This window comes from Ahaetulla prasina, chromosome 3, assembly GCF_028640845.1.
Source record: "Ahaetulla prasina isolate Xishuangbanna chromosome 3, ASM2864084v1, whole genome shotgun sequence".
Lineage (NCBI taxonomy): Eukaryota > Metazoa > Chordata > Lepidosauria > Squamata > Colubridae > Ahaetulla > Ahaetulla prasina.
Window position 1 is genome coordinate 225,681,380 of NC_080541.1, and position 25,272 is coordinate 225,706,651.

Consider the following 25,272-nt stretch of genomic DNA (forward strand, 5'->3'; position numbering starts at 1 on the left):
CCTCTGACACAGACATTTCTGTTGCAAGAGGTAACCAAAGAGGCAGCAGCTGCAGGCTGTTCGCACCAGCAAAGAGATGAAGGAAGAAAGGCTTAGCAGGCAGGCAGGTAGCAGGGTCGCATGGGAGGCAGTGGGGAATGGCGAAGGAAGGTTTAGCAGGGAGCTAGGCTGCGTGGGAGGCCAGGGTGAAGGCAGGCAAGTGGGCTGGGCCGCTGGGGCCACATGGCAGAGGCAAGTGACCTAGAGCCAGAGAGCAGCAGCTGCTATGCCGTGGCCAAGGAGGTTGAGGCGAGATAAGGAGTCACTGGGAGGGGATGGCCGGGCTGGGCGGGGCCAGCCAGTGGTGCGATTACGCGGTTCTCCAAACGGTGCAAAAATTTAACAACCGGTTCGCCTGAACCGGTTTGCCAAACCGGCTGAATACCACCTTCGGTTGTAAGTCAAGGACCACCTACCTGTGTTTGCAACTCCACAGAGGAGATGCTGGGGCTGGGGCTGATCGACGGGGCAAGTGATGCACCAAGAGAGCTGGGTTTATCTGGGTTCTTCAGCCATCCACCCACTGCAGCCCTGCAGCCAAAGTGTAGTGGAATGTGATCTGGATTCCAAGGACGGAGGGGCTGCATTCCTGAGAGCCAAGAGATCATTTGCTTGGGAGGAAGAGAATTGACTGGCAACTCTCAAAGGATCTCTCTAGTCTAGGGACCTTGGTGCTCGCTAAGCTGGGTTGTTTTCTTGCAGACGTTTCACTACCAAGCTAGGTAATACCATCAGTGCTAGAAGGGAGTGAGAGCAAGTGCCATTCCCTTCTGGCACTAATGATGTTACCTAGCTTGGTAATGAAACGTACAGAGAGATTTCTGGAAAAAGGGGACTGGTCCTTGGTGTGGACTTGAGTGGGATGGTTCTAGTGTGTGGCACTTGAGGGCTGTGGGTGTGAGTATGTGTTGACCCCTGAGAAAGGATTGATTAAATTCAGTATCGTGAATTGAGTGTTGTTCTGTCCCCCCTCACTTCCATCCGAGCGATGGCTTAATTAGTCGGCACTATCAGCTCTGGCAGCAAACTAGCGAGCGTCTACCAAGTGTCTCTGTTATCTCCCTTGATGCCGATGGGTCAACAAACAGAGCTTCAGCTCTAGTCAAGCAGTTGATTTGCCTGCTACAAAGAGGCATAGCAGCCCTCGCTGCTTTTATATCCTGTGGGGTGTGGCTCCATGACTCAGCACTTCCTAGGCCTGCCTCACCCCTGCTTCTGTTGTTCCCTCCTCTCCTGCCTACGAAACCTAGGGTCCAGCCAGGCCTGATTGCCATCAGCTGGGTCTGGAGGCGTGGCCTGGGGGGGAAAGAGTCAGGGGACGGAGGCCTCGTTATCTCCTCCACCTGGCCTGCCTCTGGCTCCTGGAGCTGAGCCAGGGAAGCCGGTGGTCCCGAGGTAAGTCCTGACGGCCCTTCCCCCTCACTTTCCAAGTCACTTTCTGGCAGGGGGCCCGGTTCGGGGGGGCGCAGACACAACAAGTGTCTTTGTTTGAACTGTGAGTGTTATAATTAGTGTTATAATAATTACATTGTGTTAACTGAGTTTGTTTGTGCGCATTTACAATTTGAAAGAAGTGTTTAGTTAATTCTTACGTTTTCTGTAAGTTTCAAGGATTTTGGAGACTCCAGCAGTGGAGGTTTATAAGAAGAGATTGGGCAGCCATTGGTCTGAAATGGTCCAGGGCCATGATGGCAAACTATGGCACGCGTGCCAGAGGTGAGACGCAGGGCCCTCTCTGCTGGCGCACATGGTCAGATCTCCAGGGCGTTTCTTTCAGAAGCTTCTGTTTCCCTGCAAACGACGAAACAGAAGCTCACGAAAGAGAAAGATTTTACTTCTTGCCGCACTGCCAAAGTTGGGATGTTCTGGTCTTCGGGTCTCTGCTACGCACATCACCGCACATCTAGCTCCCATCTTTCAGTTTGGGCACTCAGTATCTAAAAGGTTTCCCATCATTGGTGTAGGGTTTCCCGCCTAAGCAGGGGGTTGGACTAGAAGACCTCCAAGGTCCCTTCCAACCCGGTTATTCTGTTAAACCGGTACAGGTAGTCCTTCAACTTACAACCGTAATTTTTTTTTAAAATTTGCATTTATATCCCGCCCTTCTCCGAAGACTCAGGGCGGCTTACACTATGTTAGCAATAGTCTTCATCCTATTTGTATATTTATATACAAAGTCAACTTATTGCCCCCAACAATGTGGGTCCTCATTTTACCTCCCTTATAAAGGATGGAAGGCTGAGTCAACCTTGGGCCTGGTGGGGCTTGAACCTGCAGTAATTGCAAGCAGCTGCTGTTAATGACAGACTGTCTTACCGGTCTGAGCCACCAGAGGCCCCTATTGATTAACTGGCCCCTATTAATTGATCCCAAGATTTTTGTGGCTAAGCGAAACATTTGTTAAGTGAATTTTGTCCCATTTTACATCCTTCCTTTGCATAGTCGTTAAGTGAATTTCTCTAGTTATTAAGTTAGTCACGTGGTTGTTAAGTGAATTTCGCTTCCCAGGTGACTTTGCTGGTCAAATGGTCACAAAAATATAATCCCCGGACACTGCAACCGTCATAAATATGAACCAGTCGCCAAGTGTCTGACTTTTTTCATCACGTGCTGCAAAGCTTGTAAGTGTGAAAAATGGCCATAAGTCACTTTTATTTTCAGTGCTGTTGTAACTTTGAACGGTCTCTAATGAAAAGAAGGACCAGGGGAGACATGACAGCAGTGTTCCAATATCTCAGGGGTTGCCACAAAGAAGAGGGAGTCAAGCTATTCTCCAAAGCACCTGAGGGTAGAACAAGAAGCAATGGGTGGAAACTAATCAAGGAGAGAAGCAACCTAGAACTAAGGAGGAATTTCCTTGCAGAAGTGCATATCCGCGCACTGGCCACCTGGTCATCGGGTTTCCGGCCACCTGTGCAGGCACATGTTCCAGTTTGGGCACTCCTTGTCGAAAAGGTTTGCCATCGCTGTCCTAAACCAGGGGTCTGCAAACTTGGCTCTTTTAAGACCTGTGGACTTCAACTCCAAGAGTCCCTCTGTTGTGTCTCGTCCAATCTCACCTCAGCCGGGGTCTTCTTATCTGCTTCCGAACACGGAGGAATGTCCTAGTATGCCTCCCGGCCCCAGCCCTGGCTCCATGCCCAGACAGGCTGAAGAGGAAGAAATACCTCCAGCCCCCAGCTCTGGCTCCATGCCCAGGCAAACGGAGCAACTAGACCCCTCCCCCTCCTCCACAGCATGTGAGCCTGAGGGAGGTCAATTACCAACAGCTGCAGACTGGAGTGACCCTCGCGTCAGAAGACTTGATAGGCGGAGGCAACAGAAGGAAGGGAGGGGCAGGCCTGGATAAGTGCTGAGTCATGGAGCCACACCCCATGGCCTATATAAAGGATCTGCTTTCTGGCATTCTCTGAGTCAGGCAAAGTCTAAACAGAAGCTCACGAAAGAGAAAGATTTTACTTCTTGCCGCACTGCCAAAGTTGGGATGTTCTGGTCTTCGGGTCTCTGCTACGCACATCACCGCACATCTAGCTCCCATCTTTCAGTTTGGGCACTCAGTATCTAAAAGGTTTCCCATCACTGGTGTAGGGTTTCCCGCCTAAGCAGGGGGTTGGACTAGAAGACCTCCAAGGTCCCTTCCAACCTGGTTATTCTGTTAACCGGTACAGGTAGTCCTTCAACTTACAACCGTAATTTTTTTTTTTTAATTTGCATTTATATCCCGCCCTTCTCCGAAGACTCAGGGCGGCTTACACTATGTCAAGCAATAATCTTCCTCCATTTGTATATTATATAAAAAGTCAACTTATTGCCCCCCCAACAATCTGGGTCCTCATTTTACCTACCTTATAAAGGATGGAAGGCTGAGTCAACCTTGGGCCTGGTGGGACTTGAACCTGCAGTAATTGCAAGCAGCTGCTGTTAATAACAGACTGTCTTACCAGTCTGAGCCACCAGAGGCCCCTATTGATTAATTGGCCCCTATTAATTGAGCCCAAGATTTTTGTGGCTAAGTGAAACATTTGTTAAGTGAATTTTGTCCCATTTTACATCCTTCCTTTGCATAGTCGTTAAGTGAATTTCTCTAGTTATTAAGTTAGTCACGTGGTTGTTAAGTGAATTTCGCTTCCCAGTTGACTTTGCTGGTCAAATGGTCACAAAAATATAATCCCCGGACACTGCAACCGTCATAAATATGAACCAGTTGCCAAGTGTCTGACTTTTTTCATCACGTGCTGCAAACCTTGTAAGTGTGAAAAATGGCCATAAGTCACTTTTATTTTCAGTGCTGTTGTAACTTTGAACGGTCTCTAATGAAAAGAAGGACTAGGGGAGACATGATAGCAGTGTTCCAATATCTCAGGGGCTGCCACAAAGAAGAGGGAGTCAAGCTATTCTCCAAAGCACCTGAGGGTAGGACAAGAAGCAACGGGTGGAAACTAATCAAGGAGAGAAGCAACCTAGAACTAAGGAGGAATTTCCTTGCAGAAGTGCATATCCGCGCACTGGCCACCTGGTCATCGGGTTTCCGGCCACCTGTGCAGGCACATGTTCCAGTTTGGGAACTCCTTGTCGAAAAGGTTTGCCATCGCTGTCCTAAACCAGGGGTCTGCAAACTTGGCTCTTTTAAGACCTGTGGACTTCAACTCCCAGAGTCCCTCTGTTGTGTCTCGTCCAATCTCACCTCAGCCGGGGTCTTCTTATCTGCTTCCGAACACGGAGGAATGTCCTAGTATGCCTCCCGGCCCCAGCCCTGGCTCCATGCCCAGACAGGCTGAAGAGGAAGAAATACCTCCAGCCCCCAGCTCTGGCTCCATGCCCAGGCAAACGGAGCAACTAGATCCCTCCCCCTCCTCCACAGCATGTGAGCCTGAGGGAGGTCAATTACCAACAGCTGCAGACTGGAGTGACCCTCGCGTCAGAAGACTTGATAGGCGGAGGCAACAGAAGGAAGGGAGGGGCAGGCCTGGATAAGTGCTGAGTCATGGAGCCACACCCCATGGCCTATATAAAGGATCTGCTTTCTGGCATTCTCTGAGTCAGGCAAAGTCTAAACATATCTTGCTGAAGTCACTTTCTGGTCTCCTGCCTGCCCTGAGGACTTTGCTAGGACTTTGGCAGAGCTGCAGAGGCAAGCCTGATTCGGATTTCCCTGACCCGGCCATCAGCGGAGGAGTGGGACACGACACCCTCAGCCAGCAAAGCAGACCCCTGACTTAATGTGATCTTGATGTTATCCCTCTGTTGATGCAGCCTAGAACTCTGGGAGTTGAAGTCCAACAAGTCTTAAAACCAGCCAAGTTTGCAGACCCCTGTCCTAGACAAACCTAGGTCTGGCTTTTCCCTTTGCATGTTTGCTGTCTATGTGCATATGGAATAACTCTACCCAGCTCTTCTTTGTGCAAATAAAAGCTGTAATTTCCCAAGCCTCTTCTCGAGTCCCATTTTGGCATTCCGGTCAGTCAAGTGCAGTTCTTTTTGTTCGTTTCTTTTGAACCTTACAGAGGTTTTCTAGAAGGTGGCCGACCCAGGCAGAGTGCTGCAGGATCGTTGTGTGATCTGGACTCTTGTGCTTTTCCTTAGGTTGTTCAAGGTGTTGTTGCAACTATATTCTGTTGTCGAGGGTGGCCCAACGCAGTGGTAGGATCGCCACAAGCAGCACGCGTCTCACATGCGTGACATGCTTCTACCGTGTTTCGCCGAAAATAAGCCCTCCCTGAAAATATTTAAATGCATGTGCAGCCGGTTTCCGCTTTTTCCTCTGGTTAGGGTTAGGGAGGCAGAGCTGGAAATCAGGTAAGACGGCAAGAGGAGCCCCGTCTTGCTCCATGCGCCCCCCAAAAATAAGACATCCCCGAAAATAAGGCCAAGCGCTTATTTTGGAGTTCAAAAATATATAAGTTTTAAGTGGGGTTTTATTATTGTTCTTTGAATAATTTTAATAGGTGCTAGCCAATTTGAATTAGATTTTTATATTGTCTTTTAATTTTATTTATAAATACTGTTTTATGTTGGCTGTAAACCGCCCTGAGTCCTTCGGGAGAAATTTAATTATTATTATTATTATTATTAATAATAATAATAAGAAGAAGAAGAAGAAGAAGAAGGAAAAGGAGAAGGAGAAGGAGAAGGAGAAGGAGAAGGAGAAGGAGAAGGAGAAGAAGAAGACAGGGAATATTTTCAGGAAAACATGGTAGTTCTCATGGCGCCACTGTATTCTTATCGACAGCGATAAGAGAGTTTTATTTATTTATTCAATTTATAGGCCGCCTATCGAGAGAGACTAGGCGGCTCACACCAGAATAACGATGACAATAGAAAACATCAAATATTGTAATGATAGATATTAACAGGAATAAGGGTAGCTCAGGAAAGAAGCAGTGTGTTTTTTGTAAGAAAAATAAATGTTCTTAATATGATGTTTTGATAAATGCAGGCAGAGAAAGAGAAGGATTCTTGGAAGTGGCTATTTTGACCACAGATAGAATGATCAGGAATAAAGAGGCAATGTTAAAATCTTTGGACTTCAATTCCCAGAATTCCCCAGATATTTTAAGGGGTTATTTGTGGGGGGGGCAGAAGGATGAATAACCACAAGCAATACCTAGGACACTTTACAAGAAGAAGAAAAGATTTTAACAGCAGGAGGCAGTGTATTTATTAACATTTCAGTTCCTTAAATGTATAACAGCTTTAAAAAAATATAAATCTAAGAAAAATAAAATCTATGTTCTAAAATCTACTCTTTGAAGTGTAGATCTACGTGGGTCTTTGAGGCTGTGAGTACAACTGATAACAAAGTGAATTTACAAAATCACTCGAAACAAAGGTAAGGTAGCTCTCGACCTACGACCAAAATTGAGCCCAAAATTTCTATTGCTAAGCGAGACAGTTGTTAAGTGAGCATCTCCCCATTTTATGACCTTCATTGCTATACAGTCACAAGGTTGTTAAGTGAACCTGGTTTCCTCGCTGACTTCCCTTGTCAGAAAGTTGCAAAAGGGGATCCCGTGACTTCGGGACACTGCAACCGTCATAAATACGAGTCAGTTGCCAAGTGACCAAAGGGAAGTTGCCATGGTTTTAAGTCTGAAAAAGGGCCGTAAGTCCCATTTTTTCAGTGCCGTTGTCCCTTGGAACAGTCACTAAATGAACGGTTGTAAGTCGAGGACTACCTGTAGTAAATAATTTTACAAACCAAACACACATTAGGCAGAAGGAACAACTTTCAGCGCGGAAAGACATTTTCTTGCAGTCAGCGTAGGGAGAACAAGAGTGGCCCTTCAAGAATCAGCAAGTATAAGGACCCAGCAAGTCCATGAGGTGCTGAGACCTCACCCCAAGGTCCATCTTCCCTCAAGTCCACCCCGCTGAGTCTTCCCCCCTGAATTTGTTGTGCGCTGCTGGGATCCTCTGCCAGCTGCTTTTCCAGGTTCCATCGCGCGCATGCGCACCGGCCAGCTACTCTCTTCCAGGCTCTTCCTTTGCGCAAAGACCAGCTGTCCGGCACGCATGTGCACGAAGGAACTGGGAAGAGCAGCTGGTGATGCACACGGGCCCTCAGAGAGGGCTCTGCAAGCCGCCTCTGGCACGCGTGTCACAGGTTCACCGTCACGGCCCTAAGATCAGGGGATGTTACCTAGTCGGGTCATGAAACATCTGAATAAAACCACCCAGTTCAGAAAGCGCAAGGATCCCACAATGCAACAAATGAGCTATACATGTTCTCTTCTCAAGACTGGGAACCTTCACTCTAGTAAATCAGACACCAAATATTCCCCAAATATTTTGTACTGTGCAATACTTTGCGCCAATACTTTGCCCCATATCGCTTGCTCTGGACTTCAGCCATCGGGAGTGGAACTATGGCATAAACTGGAAACAACCAACCATCTTAAACGTGGCTCTGCAACCACTTACTCCATCCACTTTCCTCCCTTGGTTTCCTACACAACTGCTGTAATCTTTTCCTGAATGTGAAAAAGCAGTTGAGCAGAAAAACTTCTCCGAAGCTCCTGCTCGCGAAAAGGAGGAGGCACATACCGTATGTTGTGTCTCCGCCCCCCGAGCTGGGCCTCCTACCAGAAAGTGACTTGGAAAGTGAGGGGGAAGGGCCGTCAGGACTTACCTCGGGACCACCGGCTTCCCTGGCTCAGCTCCAGGAGCCAGAGGCAGGCCAGGTGGAGGAGATAACGAGGCCTCCGTCCCCTGACTCTTTCCCCTCCCCCCCAGGCCACGCCTCCAGACCCGGCTGATGGCAATCAGGCCTGGCTGGACCCTAGGTTTTGTAGGCAGGAGAGGCGGGAACAACAGAAGTAAGGGTGGGGCAGGTCTAGGAAGTGCTGAGTCATGGAGCCACACCCCACAGGATATAAAAGCAGTGAGCACTGCTGTGTCTCTTCGTAGCTGGCAAATCCACTGATTAAGAGCTGAAGTTTGTTTCTGAGTGACTCACCAGCGTCGTGGAAGATAACGGAGGCTCTTTGCAGACGCTGGCTATTCTGCTGCCAGAGCTGATAGTGCCAGCTAATTAAGCCATCACTCGGACGGAGGCGAGGGAGGACACAACACCGTAGTTCAAGCAGAGGCACTATCTCTGCTTGAAATGTAACAGGCCATGATTAGACTAAGAAATGTAGTCAAGAAGACACATACACAATGCAGAATGTGCAGTACAGAAACGCAGACACGCAGTGATGGGTCTGTTCAGCTGCCGGTGAGTGCTACCTTTGAAAAGGATCGTCACAAAATCATCACAAAATATTTGTATTTTCTCAGAGCCGGGTGCCTTACAGGTAGTCCTCAATTTACGACCAAACTGGGATCGCAAAGTCTTGTCAGTAAGCTATGGGGTCATTGAGTGAGCCGCACCCCATTTGAAAAAACTTTTGGGGCGCGGCCGTGAAGCAAGCGGCACGGTCATTAAGCGAATCACACAAGACGTTAAGCCAATCCGGCTTCTCCTCTTTGACTTTGCTTGTTGAACGTTCCTCTCGGAAGGTCGCAAATACCAATTGTCTGCCCCCTCCCCCCACCCACCCCTGGACTCTGCAACCGTCATATATGCATGCCAGTGGCCAAGCGCCCGAATTTTGATCGCGTGACCCTGGGATGCTGCACCAATCGTTAAGTGCGAGGATTGGACGTAACTCACTTTTTTCAGTGCTGCTGTAGCGTTCAATGGTTGCTAAGGAAATAGTCGTAAGTCGAGGACTACCTGTTCTTGGCTCTCGTGGGGATCAGCTATGAGGACAGGTCACCCCTGAGAAATTCACATTCTGGAAAAACAAACCTAATTCCTAGAACAGGGGTTCCCAGCCTTTTCTATAACTCGCACCCAGTGGTGGGATTCAGCCGGTTCGCATCACTTCGGGAGAACCGGTTGTTAACTTTCTGAGCGGTTTGGCGAACTGGTTGTTGGAAGGAATCGTTAGGGCAGAGAACCGGTTGTTAAATTATTTGAATCCCACCACTGCTCGCACCCCTAGAACACTTCTGATATGTTCTCACACCCCTTACAAAAGTAAATAATTATATGCATATAATTATGTACCTACGCTACAATTTTGAGACTTCTAAACCCAAGTTTTCCTTTCACCACCAGATACATCCACAGCTGAGCGTCTTTTCGGCTTTGGCCCAGTCGCTTCATTCTGACCATGGGGTCGCGATGGGTCAGACACGACTTTGCAACTAACAACAAAAAACCCAAGTTGTTGCATCCCCTGGAATACTGTCTCACACCCCCCTCCCCCCCCGGTTGGGAACCCCTGTCCTAGAAGCAAACCTATTAAAAATACTTTTATTTCCTACAAACACAAACAATCACTCTGTCTAATCCCTAGACATAGGGTTATAATAATGACCTTGGAAGGGAGGGACAGGTTAGTATGTTGACCGAACAGGATCTGGGTTCTTCCCCAGCCTTTGATAATCTCCATTCGGATCATCAATAGCAGGGAACCCCAACCCTGGATCTATGGACCGGTTACTGGTATTGTCGTGTCCCACTCCTCCTCTGACGGCCGGGTCTGGGAAGTCTGTATCAAGCGTGGCCACGAAGCCTCTGCAGCTTTGCCAAATTCCTATCAGATTTCTCAGGGCAGGCAGGAATCCAAGGTGTGACTTCAGCAACCAGATGAGACTTTGCCTGACTGAAGGAATGCCAAAAAGCAGATCCTTTATATAGGCCATGGGGTGTGGCTCCATGACTCAGCACTTATCCAGGCCTGCCCCTCCCTTCCTTCTGCTGACGTCGCCTCTCAATTCTCCGGAAGTGGGGATCCGTCCACTGTAAATTCTCTTCCTCTGGATCTGCTGCCGGCAATTCTAGCTCGTGGCTGGCTTCGTGCTCACACGCTGTAGGGAGGTTTGTTTGCTCAGTCTGTCCGGGCATGGTGCCAGGGCTGGGGGCTGGAGGCATGCCAGGCCATTCTTCTTCACTATCAGTCTCTGGCTCAGATAGCAGGAGATAGCTGGAGGGAGGGGCCCGGCTGAGGAGAGGAGGGCGGGCGAGGCACAACACAAATCATGGAACCGGTCCCTGGTGCCCAAGAAAGTTGGGGGCCCCTGTCAAACTTGCAGTGTCATGTTGCCGTCACGTGACATATGGTGCTGTTTTTCCCCCTTCGCGGAGCTGGGGTGGGCATGGCCTGCCCGTGACCCGCCAGTTTGACACACACACCCCCGCCCCGATCTACAGGGTCAAAACATTTGCAGCATTTCCCCAAAAAATACATACTGGTGGAGAGGTAGTTCTCCAGTTATGACAGGTCACTTAGTGACCATTCAAAGTTAGGATAGATTTCCCCCAAACACACACACAAAAAATGTTATTTATGACCATGTTTCAAAGTTATGGCAGCCTTGGGATCGTTTGCCCTTACGACCGATCCCAGGAACACTGCAGTGCCCCCCTTCCCCCCTCCCTATCTCCCTCCCATCCTGTCCCACCGGGTCCTCGCAGGCCTTGGACCTGTTTCCCATCCCAGTGGGCCTATCCACTCTCCCCACCCCGTCACCCTGAAAATGAAAATCTCCAGAAGAGTCTCGGAAGATCTCCAGATACGATGTTGGGGAAGGAGGGAAGGCCCACTCAGCATCTGTGGACCGCCTGGTTGCGTCCCAGAAGTGAACACCATTTTCTGAGCAGTTGCTAGGAATTGTGCCCCTCCAAAATGGCGTCTCCTTCTGGGACGCAGCTGTGTGGTCCAAGGGGGTCTATTCTGCTTCCCTAATGGGGTCTGCGCAGGATTGTGGAGACTCCGTTAGAGAAGCCAAATGAACCGGCCACCCTTCCTTCCCGTAGCCCTTTTGCTTCCAATCAAATGCCGAATCCAAGATGGGGAAACCTTCTTTTAAAAAGCTAGCTTGTTTATAAATACTTTAACTCAACGATCCAAGTCCACAAATCCATGACCAACCATTTTATACCTACGATACAGTAAACCCCGTATCGAGTGGCCTCATCAACCCACAGAGAACTTCCTCTGGATGTTCTGCAGAAGGTGTTCCAACTTCATCTTCGTCAGGGCTTCCTGGACCATATCCCACGCTTGCTCCTTCCCGTGGAGGTTCTTGAGCTGCAGCAGGTAGCTATGAAGGTCCACCTGCAGCTCCTCGATGGGCTTCTTCTTCTCCGTCCCAGGAGCAGTTTGAGTGAGTTTACGATACAGACGCCGTAGCCTTCGCGGGGACTTCAGTTGGAACGCGACAAAGTCAAGGGCTGCCTCGACACAGTCTCCCGTACCTAGAAGAGAAAGAACGGGTGAGAAACACACGTCGAATAAGAGGTGCTGAGAGAGCCAGTTTGCTTTCTTAAGGCACCACTTAAGAAAGCAGGAGACGGTGATTTCTAGTCCCGTCTTAGGGATGAAAGCCAGCTGGGTGACTTTGGGCCAATCACCAGGAGACAGTGAGTTCTAGTCCCGCCTTAGGCATGAAAACCAGCTGGGTGACTTTGGGCCAATCACCAGGAGACAGTGAGTTCTAGTCCCGCCTTAGGCATGAAAACCAGCTGGGTGACTTTGGGCCAATCACCAGGAGACAGTGAGTTCTAGTCCCGCCTTAGGCGTGAAAGCCAGCTGGGTGACTTTGGGCCAATCACCCGGAGACAGAAAGTTCTAGTCCCGCCTTAGGTATGAAAGTCTGCTAGCTTCTGACAAGCAAAGTCAGAACGGGGGGGGGGGGGGAGCCAGATTCGCTTAATGACCATGTGATTCACTTAACAACTGCAATGATGGGCTTAACCACCATGGCACAAAGGGTTGTAGTATGGGGCATGTCTCACTTAAGAACTGCCTGCAATGGAAACTTTGCTCCCAGTTTTGTTTCTAAGTTGAGGGCTACCTGTAAGTCTCAGGTGGGGATGGGGGTCTTACCTGAGCCCTCCTCCGAGCCTTTGTCAACCCTGCAGGCGGTGCAATACGCATCGTGGAAAAGGGTGCCAGGTACGCTGACCCGAAGGCCTTGCACGGAGCAGTTCTGGTGGGTCTGGCAGGTCTCTTTGGCTGAATGGTTGCTGGAAAAGCTCCCCTCTGGGCAGACTCCGCACTGGGTATCTTCTCGGGGGTTGCCTGGAAGAACAGGAGCAGAAGAGAAGGTCTAGCTTTCTCTGCTATCACCTTCCATGGCTGCTGTCTTGCGGGAGGGGGAGGACTTTATCAATGCCGGTCAACATAATAAAATGAAGCCTTAAAAAGGGGGGAGAAGTGGAAGGAAGGGAAGAGAGAAGATGGGAAGGAACGAAGAGGAGAGGAGAGAAAAGAGAAGGAGCCTTAAAAAGGGGGGAGAAGTGGAAGGAAAGGAAGGGATGAGGAGGGGAGGGGAGGGGAGAAAAGGGGAGGAGAGGATGAGAGAGGAAAGAGGAGAGGAGGAAAGTTGATCAGGAAGGCCTGATAGGGCCTCTGGTGGCTCAGGCTGGTAAGACAGTCTGTTATTAACAGCAGCTGCTTGCAATTACTGCAGGTTCAAGTCCCACCAGGCCCAAGGTTGACTCAGCCTTCCATCCTTTATAAGGTAGGTCTCTGTGGGGGCTCCTACCCTCTGGAACGAACTTCCCCCTGGCTTGCGCCAAGTGCCTGATCTTCGGACCTTTCGCCGCGAGTTGAAAACGTATTTATTTACTCGCGCGGGGCTGGCTTAAATTTTAAATTGTTAAATTTAAATTTCTAGATGAATTTTAAGGTTTTTTAGATTTTAAATGTTTTTAAATCTCGGCCAATTATTTAATAAGTTTTTTAATTTTGTTTTAACTGTACATTGCTTGTGTTCTTATTTTTTGGCTGTAAACCGCCCTGAGTCCTTCGGGAGAAAGGCGGCATAAAAATCTAAATAATAATAATAATAATAATAATAATAATAATAATAATAATAATAATAATAATAATAATAATAATAATAATAATAATAATAATAATAATAATAATAATAATAATAATAATAATAATAATAATAATAAAAAAAAAATGAGGACCCAGATTGTTGGGGGCAATAAAAGTTGACTTTGTATATAATATACAAATGGATGAAGACTATTGCTTGACATAGTGTAAGCCGCCCTGAGTCCTTCGGGAGAAGGGCGGTATAAAAATCTAATAAATAATAATAATAATAATAATAATAATAATAATAATAATAATAATAATAATAATAATAATAATAATAATAATAATAATAATAATAATAATAAAAATAAAAATGAAGACCCAGATTGTTGGGGGCAATAAAAGTTGACTTTGTATATAATATACAAATGGATGAAGACTATTGCTTGACATAGTGTAAGCCGCCCTGAGTCTTATTTATTTATTTATTTATTTATTTACTAGATTTTTATACTGCCCTTCTCCCGAAGGACTCAGGGCGGTGTACAGCCAAAAAGATAAAAACTCAATATATATACAATTAAAAACAAACATTTAAAACAGAGCATATTACAAAAAGGCCGACATTAAAAATTTAAAAATTTAAAAACCCTAAAACAATAAAACCCCAATTAAAATTTAATAAAACTATTAAGCCAGTCCCGGAGAAGGGCGGGATATAAATGCAAATAAAAAAAAAAAAAAAAGAAAGGGAGGAAAGAAAGAAAGAAAAAAGAAAGGAAGGAAGGAAGAAAGAAAGAAGGAAGAAAGAGAGAGAGAGACAGGAAGGGAGGAAGAAGTCACACATATTAAAATTGCTGAGCATGAGAAACACCCGTTTGAAGGGTTGATCCTTCAGACTTAACCCACCCCTCCAAACTACTCCCAAGTGATGCCGGCCCGTTCCAATTCATCCCCCCCCCAACCCCCCCCCAAGGAACAGGTTGGTTCTGTCTTCCTCCCCTGGTACGTACCTGGCTTCAACACTCCGCTTCCTGGAGGGCACTTGGAATGCTTGATGCAAAAGAGCGACTCGGTGTGGTAGCCCGGCATGCACTCGCACACCCTGTTGTGTGTCCTGTTGCACGGCACCACCTCCACCTCCAGGATGTTACAACGGACGCTACAGTACAAGCATCTGTCCAGGTAGTTCCAATACTGGGTGTAGTGCTCGTTTGCACACGGCTTGCACTCGGTCTGTTTGTCCCCGGTGCAAGGTTTGGCCATGCTCGTCCCCGGGGGGCACTTCTCACACAACAGCTTCTCATGGGTGTGGGGGTCTTTCCGTTCGAAGGTGGGCCGGGAAGCATGGGTCAGGGTACTCCAGAGCAAGACGCTCCAAATCGCCCACTAGCGACGAGTGGGAAAGGAAAACAGGTTAGCGGAGATTCCCAGACGCAGCTGGTCCTCGACTCGCGACCACAATGGAGCCCGAAATCCCCACGGTTAAGCAAGACGGTTCTTAAGTCAGTTTTGCCCCATTTTACGACCGTTCTTCCTACAGTTGTACCATGAATAGCTACAGTTGTTAAATTAGTAACACGGTTGTGAAGTGAATCTAACTTCCCCATTGACTTTGCTCAGCAGAAGGTCGCAACAGGGGATCACATGACTCCGGGACACTCTGACTGTCATAAATACGAGTTAGTTGCCAAACTTCTGAATTTTGATCATGTGACTGGGGTGTGTGGCAAGGGTCATAAGTGTGAAAAACAGTCATAAGTCACTTTTTTTCAGTGTTGAACGGTCACTAAATGGGTAGGTGTAAGTCAAGGACTACCTGTATAAATTATGTTTCTTGACTTCGATAACTTTAAGATCTACGGACTTCAACTCCCAGAATTCCCCTGGTCAAAGTTCTTTAATCAAGAGAGGAGGAGGACGAGGAGGAGGAGTGGGAGGGGGAGGACTGTAAGGTCAGGGTTCTCTGAGCTTGGTTGTTTTCTTGCAGATGACCCCCATCCCGTCAAAGACCTTGGAGTTTTCATGTCAAATGATCTCAGTGCCAAAGCCCACTGCAACTACATAGCAAAAAAAGCTCTAAGAATTGTAAACCTAATCTTGCATAGCTTCTTTTCCAAAAACACCACACTACTAACCAGAGCATATAAAACATTTGCTAGACCAATTCTAGAATACAGCTCACCTGTTTGGAACCCTCACCACATCTCTGACATCAATACAATTGAACGTGTCCAGAAATATTTTACAAGAAGAGTTCTCCATTCCTCTGTAAACAACAAAATACCTTATCCCACCAGACTTGAAATCCTAGGCTTAGAAAACTTGGAACTCCGTCGCCTTCGACAAGACCTAAGTTTAACTCACAGAATCATCTATTGTAATGTCCTCCCTTTTAAAGACTACTTCAGCTTTAATTGCAATAATACAAGAGCAACTAATAGATTTAAACTTAATGACAACCGCTTTAATCTAGATTGCAGAAAATATGACTTCTGTAACAGAATCATCAGTGCTTGGAATACTTTACCTGACTCTGTGGTCTCTTCCCATAATCCCAAAAGCTTTATCCTAAAACTTTCTACTATTGACCTCACCCCATTCCTAAGAGGACCATAAGGGGCGTGCATAAGAGCACAAACGTGCCTACCGTTCCTGTCCTATTGTTTTTCTTTTCTTCTTCCTATATATATATATATATGCTTATACTTCCTAATATTTACTCATATATATGTTTATATACTATATAATCTTTTTATATGATGTTGTGACAAAATAAATAAATAAATAAATAAATAAATTACCCAACTAGGTAATCTCATCAGTGTTAGAAGGGAGTAAGGTTTATATAGAAGTGATCTGACCTACCAAAGAACATAGAATAAGAGAGTTGGAAGAAACCTTGGAGGTCTTGTAGTCCAACCGCTTGCTCAAGCAGGAAACGCTATACTATCTCAGACAGGTGACTGTCCAGTCTCCAGTCCAAACCCCCGCCCAAGCAGGAGACTCTACACCATTTCTGACCGAGGGCAGTCCAGTCTCTTTTTGAAAGCCTCCAGTGATGAAGCTCCCACAACTTCCAAAGGCAACTCCTGTTCCATTGGTTGATTGTTCTCACTGTCAGTAAATTCCTCCTTATTTCCAAGTCGATCAATTTCCACCCATTATTCCTTGTCTGGCCTTCAGGTGCTTCGGACAACAGGTTGACTCGCTCCTCTCTGTGGCAGCCCCTCTAATACCAACGTTTGTGGGAGTTTTCTTGGTGATCGGTTTGTCTGACTTAATTCCTTCTTTGGGATCTAGTTTGCTATTTGCGTTCAGTATCTAATGAGGCAATGAAACATCTGCAAAAATATCACCAAGCTCAGAGAGCACCAAGGACCTCACAGCTCAACCTTGAACTATAAATATTTTCTTCTATTCATACAACCCTACGTGTTGCCCTCACTCCCACGATTTCAAGATAAACTTCCACTGAAGATGCCTGCTCAATTTAGCTACAACCGGGCGGATGGTACCTCAGACTTAACGTTATACTAAACTTCTGCTCATTCGCTCTGCATTGGAAATATTATCTTTACATTTATTACCTGGCACAGATTCGGCATTTTCTTGAAAAGGTCGTCAAATCGCTTCACTTTCCCAGAAATTCAAGGCGGTCTGTAGCCGTGCAAATTCTTCACGCAAGAGAAATTTCCTCTTTTTGCAATTCTAAAACAAGAAAGCAAGAAAAAGAAAGCGCAATTATCACTACAAGACCTTTTTCTCAAAGCAGGAAAAGATTTGCAAGAAGGTTTCCTGCTGCATCAAAAATAGTCAAACTCCAATTACAGACAAATGTCCTGTGAAAAAATTGTCACAACCCACATACGTAAAATCCCTTGTCATCTTATCTCAGACAATTGTGGTTACAACTAAATTCAGTTTCCCTTTTTGGAATTTATAATAAGGAAACCGAGGTTTGCTCTCTCACCCCTCCTCGTGGCTCACAGGTAGTCCTTGACTTACAATCACAATGGAGTTCAAAATTTCGGTTGCTGAGTGAGACAGTTGTTAAGCGAGTTTTCCCCCATTTTACAACCTTTCCTGCCACAGTCGTTTAGTGAATCACTGAACTTGTTAAGGGTTGATGGAGAGTCAACAGCCCCCAGGACTGGAGGTGGCTGATGAGGAAGAGGAGGAACAGCTGGATCCAGTGTCTACATGCGGATGCACAGAAGGCAGAGGAGAGGAGAGCAGTGGAAATCTATGGGCCGGTCCTTGGGATGGAAGAGCCACCGCTGCTAGCGAAGCCCCATTCTAGCTCTGGGGATAAAAGGTAGGGGGCGGCAATGAATAGAATAGAATAGAATAGAATTTTTAATGGCCAAGTGTGATTGGACACACAAGGAATTTGTCTTGGTGCATATGCTCTCAGTGTACATAAAAGAAAAGATACGTTCATCAAGGTACAACATTTACAACACAAATGATGGTCAATATATCAATATAAATCATAAGGATTGCCAGCAACAAGTTATAGTCATACAGTCCTAAATGGAAAGAGATTGGTGATGGGAACTATGAGAAGATTAACAGTAGTGCAGATTCAGTAAATAGTTTGACAGTGTTGATGGAATTATTTGTTATATTATTATAGGTGTGGCAGTCAACTATTTATCTCCTGACCAGCTGGACTTGTTAGCCTGCGGTGAGTGAGAAACTTTTTGCTGGGGCTGCTGCTGGCGCTCCTAATAAAGGAATTATCGATTTAACTACAGAGAGTTTGTCATGTTTGGGGGAGCTGGGTCAGAACCCAGGTGTTGGTGTTTCCACCTGCCCAACAACCTGCGACACCTTTAACACCACTGATGTCGTGTCCCACTCCTCCTCTGACAGCCGGGTCTGGGAAGTCTGTATCAAGCGTGGCCACGAAGCCTCTGCAGCTTTGCCAAATTCCTGTCAGAGTTCTCAGGGCAGGCAGGAATCCAAGATGTGACTTCAGCAACCCAGATTAGACTTTGCCTGACTCAAGGAATGCCAGGAAGCAGATCCTTTATATAGGCCACGGGGTGTGGCTCCATGGCTCAGCACTTATCTAGGCCTGCCCCTCCCTTCCTTTTGCTGACGTCGCCTCTCCATTCTCCGGAAGCGGGGATCTGTCCACGTTTTGTCAGCTGCTGGCAATTCTAGCTCGTGACTGGCTTCTTGCTCACACGCTGTGGGGGGGAGGTTTATTTGCTCAGTCTGTCCGGGCATGGTGCCAGGGCTGGGGGTTGGAGGCATGCCAGGCCATTCTTCTTCACTATCAGTCTCTGGCTCAGATAACAGGAGATGGGAGGGGCCCGGCTGCGGAGAGGGGGGTGGGTGAGGCATAACAACCACCTCTGCCTATCCCAGGTCCTTGGAAAGAATTCAATAGGTAGAGAAAAACCGCAGATCCAGTCTAAACCGGACTTTGCCACAATCATAGTAAACACTGTAGGAGGAGCAAATATATAGATATATATCCCCAGGAATTTAGAGGCATTTTTTCCCCCAACTACAGGTGGTCCTCAACTTATGACCCAGAATTGATTTCCCCCCCGCCAAGTTTCTGTTGCTAAGCGAGACAGTTGTTAAATAAGTTTTGTCTCCCTTTCGCAACCTTTCTTGCCGCCGTCGTTTAGTGAATCACTGCAACCCTTAAGTTAGTAGCACGGTTGTTAAGTGAATCTGGCCTCCCCCGCAGAAGGACAACAGGTCGCGAAAGGGGATCACGTGACCCTGGGACACTGCAATGGTCATAAATGCGAGGCAGTTTGCCAAGCGTCTGAATTTGGATCACGTGACCCTGGGAGGCTGCAAATGTCGTAAGGGTGAAAAAACAGTCAAAAGTCGCTTTTTTTCAGTGCCGTCAAGATTTCGAACCGTCACTAAACGGACGGCTGTAAGTGGAGGACTACCTGTGGTTCAAAGGCCAAAGGTTTGATGAGCTGCCTCTGCAAAACGGCTTGGCTGATGCAGGATTTAAATACGGCGGAACGGAGCAGAAGAGAGAGGGAAGAGGCTGTTCCCTTCACGGGTGACCCCTTTGGATTTTTGCAGCACCATTGAGCGAGAAATGGGGGAATCTGCAGGCATCAAAAAGTTTTAGGCTGCCTCGGAAGATCTCAACAAGAACGGCTTGTTCTGAACATATGAAATGGCCAGTAAGGTAATCAGTCTCCCATCAGCAAAGCCAGATTTCCCTCTCTTCCCCCTTACATCGGTTCAGCTACTCTGCGCATTGGTCTCTGGTGCAGAAGCTCTCAGTGTACATGCAGAACAACAGAGTAATAATAACCACAATAATGATACCTGGTGGCTCAGGCTGGTAAGACAGTCTGTTATAAACACAGCTGCTTGCAATTACTGGAGGTTCAAGTCCCACCAGGCCCAAGGTTGACTCAGCCTTCCATCCTTTATAAGGCAGGTAAAATGAGGACCCAGATTGTTGGGGGCAATAAAAGTTGACTTTGTATATAATATACAAATGGATGAAGACTATTGCTTAACACAATGTAAGCCGCCCCGAGTCTTCGGAGAAGGGCGGGATATAAATGCAAATTAAAAAAAATAATAAGACAGGCGGTAGAGAAGATGAGAAGGATGATAGCCGGAGATGGGTTCCAGCAGGTTCTGACCAATTCTGGAGAACCAGTAACAGAAATTTTGAGTCGTTCGGAGAACCGGTAATAAAAAAATCTGACTGGCCCCGCCCCCAGCTATTCTCTGCCTCCCGAGTCCCGGCTGATCAGGAGGAAATGGGGATTTTGCAGTATCCTTCCCCTGGATTGGGGAGGGAATGGAGATTTTACAGTATCCTTCCCCTGGAGTGGGGTGAGAATGGAGATTTTAAAAATATCCTTCCCCTGCCACGCCCACCGAGCCATGCCACGCCCACCGAGCCACACCCACAGAACCGGTAGTCAAAAAATTTGAAACCCACCACTGATAATAGCAATAGCACTTAGACTTAGATACCGCTTTGCGGTGCTTCACAGGCCACTCTAAGGGGTTTCGAGTCAGCCTACGGCCCCCAACCATCTGGGTCCTCATTTTAACCACTTCAGAAAGATGGAAGCTGGTCAGTCAGGATCGAACTGCTGGCAGCCGACAGAATTAGCCTGCAATCCTGCATTCTAACCACTGCCCCAGCATGGTTCTAATAGTAATACTACAGCCATACAACATGGAGAAATATACTTAGACATAAAACAATACTGTGAACGGTGATCAGCAGAGTGATGGCATGAGGGGGAAAAATTGTAATAATAATAATAATATCAGAGTTGGAAGGGACCTTGAAGGTCTTCTAGTCCAACCCGCTGCCCAGGCAGGAAACCCTACACCATTTCAGACATTGTCCCTGTGTCTAGTTATTTTTTTGCAAGCAATAACAGAATAACATGGTTGAAAGGGGCCTCTGTGGCTCAGGCTGCTAATGCAGTCTGTTATTAACAGCAGCTGCCTGCAATTACTGCAGGTTCTAGTCCCACCAGGCCCAAAGTTGACTCAGCCTTCCATCCTTTATAAGGTAGGTAAAATGAGGACCCAGATTGTTGGGGGCAATAAGTTGACTTTGTATATAAATATACAAATAGAATGAAGACTGTTGCTAACATAGTGTAAGCCGCCCTGAGTCTTCGGAGAAGGGCGGGATATAAATGCAAATTCAAAAAAAAAAGAAAGAAAAAAAAAAGAGAAAGGGACCTTGGAGGTCCTCTAGTCCAGCCCCCCCCGCTGAAGCAGGAACCCTATACCGTTTCAGACAAATGGCGGTCCAGTCTCTTATTAAAAACCTCCAGTAATGGAGCACCCACAACTTCTGGAGGCAAACCGTTCCACTGATTAATTGTTATGTCAGGGACAGTTTATGTCCAGGATGTGAGGGGTCTGTAGATATTTTCTCAGCCCTCCTTCTGACCCACAAAAGATGCAGGCCTTCAATGGAAGGCAGGAGAAGATATTCCTGGACTCTTTTCTGATTTTTATTAGCCTCTCAGCAATACCAGCCTTCTCTATATATCATGTACATGTAAGTCACATCATTAGTATTGCCACAGCGAGATAATCCAGGACGCATATTTAGTTAGAACATTTATTTCCGATAGAAAAGAATATCTGTAGCTCAGGTTGAAATGAGGGGTTTTTGGTGCCCTCTGAGCTTGGTTGTTGTTCTTGCAGGCGTTTCATGACCCAACTAGGTAACATTATCCGTGCTAGAAGGGAGTGGAGTTTGCTCTCTGTTTATGTTCAATGGCTTGCCCTCTCGATTGCTGGGATTTTCATGATTAGGCTATCCTTTACTGTTTGGTTGTTTGTCTGAGTTGGTATTGTAGTTCCTTGACAATTTCCCTCCAAAATTGACAGTTCAAGCCACTGGTCTTGAAGAGAGCAAACCCCACCCTCTGGTAGCACTGATGATGTTACGTAGTTGGGTCATGAAACATCTGCAAGAAACAACTCAGCTCAGAAAGCATCAGGGACCCCCCAGTCCTCCTCCTCCTCTTTCTCTCTGCAAACCCCACTCACTTCCAGCACTGATGATGTTACCTAGTTGGACCATGAAACATCTGCAAGGAATTAAGCAGCCCACAAACCTTTCTTTCTCCTTGGGGAAACGATTGGATTCAAAAGTAGGGTCCGTCAAATTTACTTTTCACTGTCTGAATTTATTTAGTAAATCTCTACTCTGCTCCTCTCACCTAAGTGACTCTGGGCAGTTGCCAATGACATGCAAAAAATCCATAGAATGACACGCATAAAAGCCTAGCTTAAGAAACAGAATTGAAACAAGTTGCAAGTGAAAAAAATCAGTTTTCTGTTCATAACGATCCTTGTCATCTGACTCCCACAGTCATTCAGGTCTGCATCATCCTCACCTCTTCTCCTTCCTTCCTTTCTTTCTTCCTTCCTTCCTTCCTTCCTTGTTTAATGAAAAGAAGGACTAGGGGTGACAAGATAGCAGTCTTCCAGTGTCTCAGGGGCTGCCACGAAGAAGAGGGAGTCAAGCTATTCTCCAAAGTACCTGAAGACCAGACAAGAAGCAATGGATGTAAACTAATCAAGAGAGAGAAGCAAACTAGAACTAAGGAGAAATTTCCTGACAGTTAGAACAATTAATAAGTGGAACGACTTGCCTCCAGAAGTTGTGAATGCTCCAACACTGGAAATTTTTAAGAAAATGTTGGATAACCATTTGTCTGAAATGGTGTAGGGTTTCCTGCCTGGGCAGGGGGTTGGACTAGAAGACCTCCAAGGTCCCTTCCAACTCTGCTACTCTATTCTATTCTATTCTATTCTATTCTATTCTATTCTATTCTATTCTATTCTATTCTATTCTATTCCTACTCCTATTCTTATTCTTCTCCCCCTATCTCATCTCCATTTAAATCCTTCATCATCCTAGCCACCCCATCCATTTCAAGAACTGAAGTGCATCTGGCTAAATTTTTCAACCATGTTAGCAGGAAAAGGACCTTCCTTCCTTCCGATTTCTTCTCCCCTCCTCGTCTCTGGGGACCACTTCAACCTTCTAGTGGGCTGCACATCAAAGGAGCCCCCTGGCAACCTCGGGAGGGTTTGGGGGAGGCATCAAAGTCAAGGCAAGGAGGGGAAGGCGGGTCGAATAGAAGAGGGGATCCTGAAGGAGGTAGAGCTGGCTGAGATGCCCAAGAGGCATCCATAGAGAAAACAGAATAACAGATTAACATAGTTGGATGGGACCTTGGAGGTCTTCTAGTCAAACCCCCTGATCAGGCAGGGAACCCTACGATTGGCTAATTTGATTATAATTATCCTATTATTGATGAAAGAGTATCAATTATTTTTAATGCTGGTTAGAAAGCCCTTTAGGACATTTTAGATGAGGTGGGGAAAATGGGATTCTGATTGTGCATGGATAGATAGACAGAGAGAGAGAGACAGACAGACAGATAGATAGCTAATAGATGGATAGATCAATAAGGATGAATGGATGGATATACATTATATAATATATATTATGTATTACAGATTCTATATCCTATTACATTACAGATTACAGAATACACACATACATATATACAAACACACACTATATATACATACATACATACATACACGCATGCATATATATATATATATATATATATGTTTTCTGAGGTTTTATATATATATATAAGCTGACGCCTGAAGATGACGAATGAGACTTCGTCGAAACGTTGCCAAGACACTTCCAATTTTATGTGGGAGAAAACCCGAATAACCAAAGACCTACATATATATATATACATACATACATACATACATAAAAATAGCAGCTCACAGAAAAAATAAAAGTTAAGGTTGTAACCTTAAACAAAGAGGCTACTTTAAATTTAGAACTAAATTTTGTAGAAGAAACGCGAAACTCGTTTCTCTTTCTTCGTTCTTCTTCCTTTCTGCACTTCGGGCTCTGTTCTTTCTCTACTTCTGCCTGCCTTTCATCCTTCCGTCTTAATTACCCCATTCCTGCTCTTTGGGGATCTCTGACGGGTTAAAAACCGCCAGGTCTTAAAAAAAGTTGATTTTAGAAAAAACTTCAGCTCCGAAGGTGTCGCGGGGCCAGCGGATGGGCGAGCTTTCTCCTCCCCGGCTGGCACAACGCCCGGCCGGCCCCATTGCCTTCCCGGGCGCCACCCGCCTCCTTCGCGAGCAGCCCCGAGATCATCCAGCCCTGCCGCCTTCCCCTCCCCTAGACGGCGGTTACCTTTCAGGCGCCGCCTCGGTCGCTGGTCCTGCCTCATCGCTGTCCCGTCCTGGATCTTATATCGCCCTGAGTTTGTACACCCCCACACTGCCGCCACGCCTCCTCACTCCTTGCACTGCGGTGTAGCACGAGCTGGAAAATCCTCCGGGGAACCCGGCTCAGTCTTTTATTCTCCTACCATCGGGAAGGAGCTATAGAAGCACAGGCAGCCGCGCAAAGAGGCTGACGGACGGTTTTTAGCCCTGAGCTGTCAGCCTGCTGAATGGAAAAGTCACTTTTACAGCAACACAGCAGGATCGACTTGCGGGGGCCGGCGCCACGTGCAATAAATTCACTGTTGTGCAACAGGATTGGGTGTTGGTTAGCAGGATTCGCTGGGATAGGGATTTTTTTATTTATTTATTTTGTCACACAGTATATATAAGCATAAGCATGAAGTAACTAAACAATATATAAGTATATATATATATATATATATATATATATATATATAAGCATGAGTATATAATAACTATATGAATTGGATATAATGAAAGGAAACAATAGGACAGGAACGATAGGCACGCTTGTGCTCTTATGCACGCCCCTTACAGACCTCTTAGGAATGGGGTGAGGTCAGTGGTGGGATTCAGCCAGTTCGCACCACCTCGGGAGAACCGGTTGTTAACTTTCTGAGCAATTTGGTGAACCGGTTGTTGGAAGAAATCATTAGGGCAGAGAACCGGTTGTGAAATTATTTGAATCCCACTACTGGGTGAGGTCAATAATAGAAAGTTTTTGGTTGAAGCTTTGGGGATTTGGGGAAGAGACCACAGAGTCAGGTAGTGTATTCCAAGTATTAACAACTCTGTTACTGAAGTCATATTTTCTGCAATCAAGATTGGAGCGGTTAACATTAATCTTAAATCTATTGTGTGCTCGTGTATTGTTGCAATTGAAGCTGAACTAGTATTCGACAGGAAGGACGTTGTAATAGATGATTCTATGAGTTAAACTCAGGTCCTGTCGAAGGCAGTGGAGTTCTAAGTTTTCTAAACCCAAGATTTCAAGTCTGGTGGCATAAGCTATTTTGTTGTATTCAGAGGAGTGGAGAACTCTTCTTGTAAAATATTTCTGGACATGTTCAATTGTATTGATGTCAGAAATGTGGTGAAGGTTCCAGACAGTCGAGCTGTA

The 25,272-nt window shown here is 46.3% G+C and overlaps 2 protein-coding genes across 4 annotated transcripts in view; one reads left to right on the forward strand and one right to left on the reverse strand.

Moving 5' to 3' along the window:
* The window catches only part of ARFRP1 (ADP ribosylation factor related protein 1), a 71,936-nt gene extending 60,979 nt beyond the window's left edge, over positions 1–10,957 (forward strand). Inside the window, exon 7 of one of the 2 annotated variants that reach the window (XM_058177939.1) lies at positions 9,644–10,957. In XM_058177939.1, the coding sequence (XP_058033922.1) occupies positions 9,644–9,736 (93 nt within the window). In that variant the 3' untranslated portion in view covers positions 9,737–10,957. The remainder of the gene's footprint in view (positions 1–9,643) is intronic. The other variant, XM_058177938.1, reaches the window with a different exon arrangement.
* The window catches only part of LOC131195748 (tumor necrosis factor receptor superfamily member 6B-like), a 29,855-nt gene extending 5,446 nt beyond the window's left edge, over positions 1–24,409 (reverse strand). Inside the window, exons 1-5 of one of the 2 annotated variants that reach the window (XM_058177934.1) lie at positions 24,097–24,409; positions 16,955–17,075; positions 14,378–14,753; positions 12,420–12,614; positions 11,473–11,788 (exon numbers count right to left, since the gene is read on the reverse strand). In XM_058177934.1, coding sequence (XP_058033917.1) covers positions 11,508–11,788; positions 12,420–12,614; positions 14,378–14,753; positions 16,955–16,972 — 870 coding nt within the window. In that variant the 5' untranslated portion in view covers positions 16,973–17,075; positions 24,097–24,409 and the 3' untranslated portion in view covers positions 11,473–11,507. Of the gene's footprint in view, positions 1–11,450; positions 11,789–12,419; positions 12,615–14,377; positions 14,754–16,954; positions 17,076–24,096 lie in introns of those variants that run through there. The other variant, XM_058177933.1, reaches the window with a different exon arrangement.
* Between the last annotated feature and the right edge of the window lie 863 nt (positions 24,410–25,272).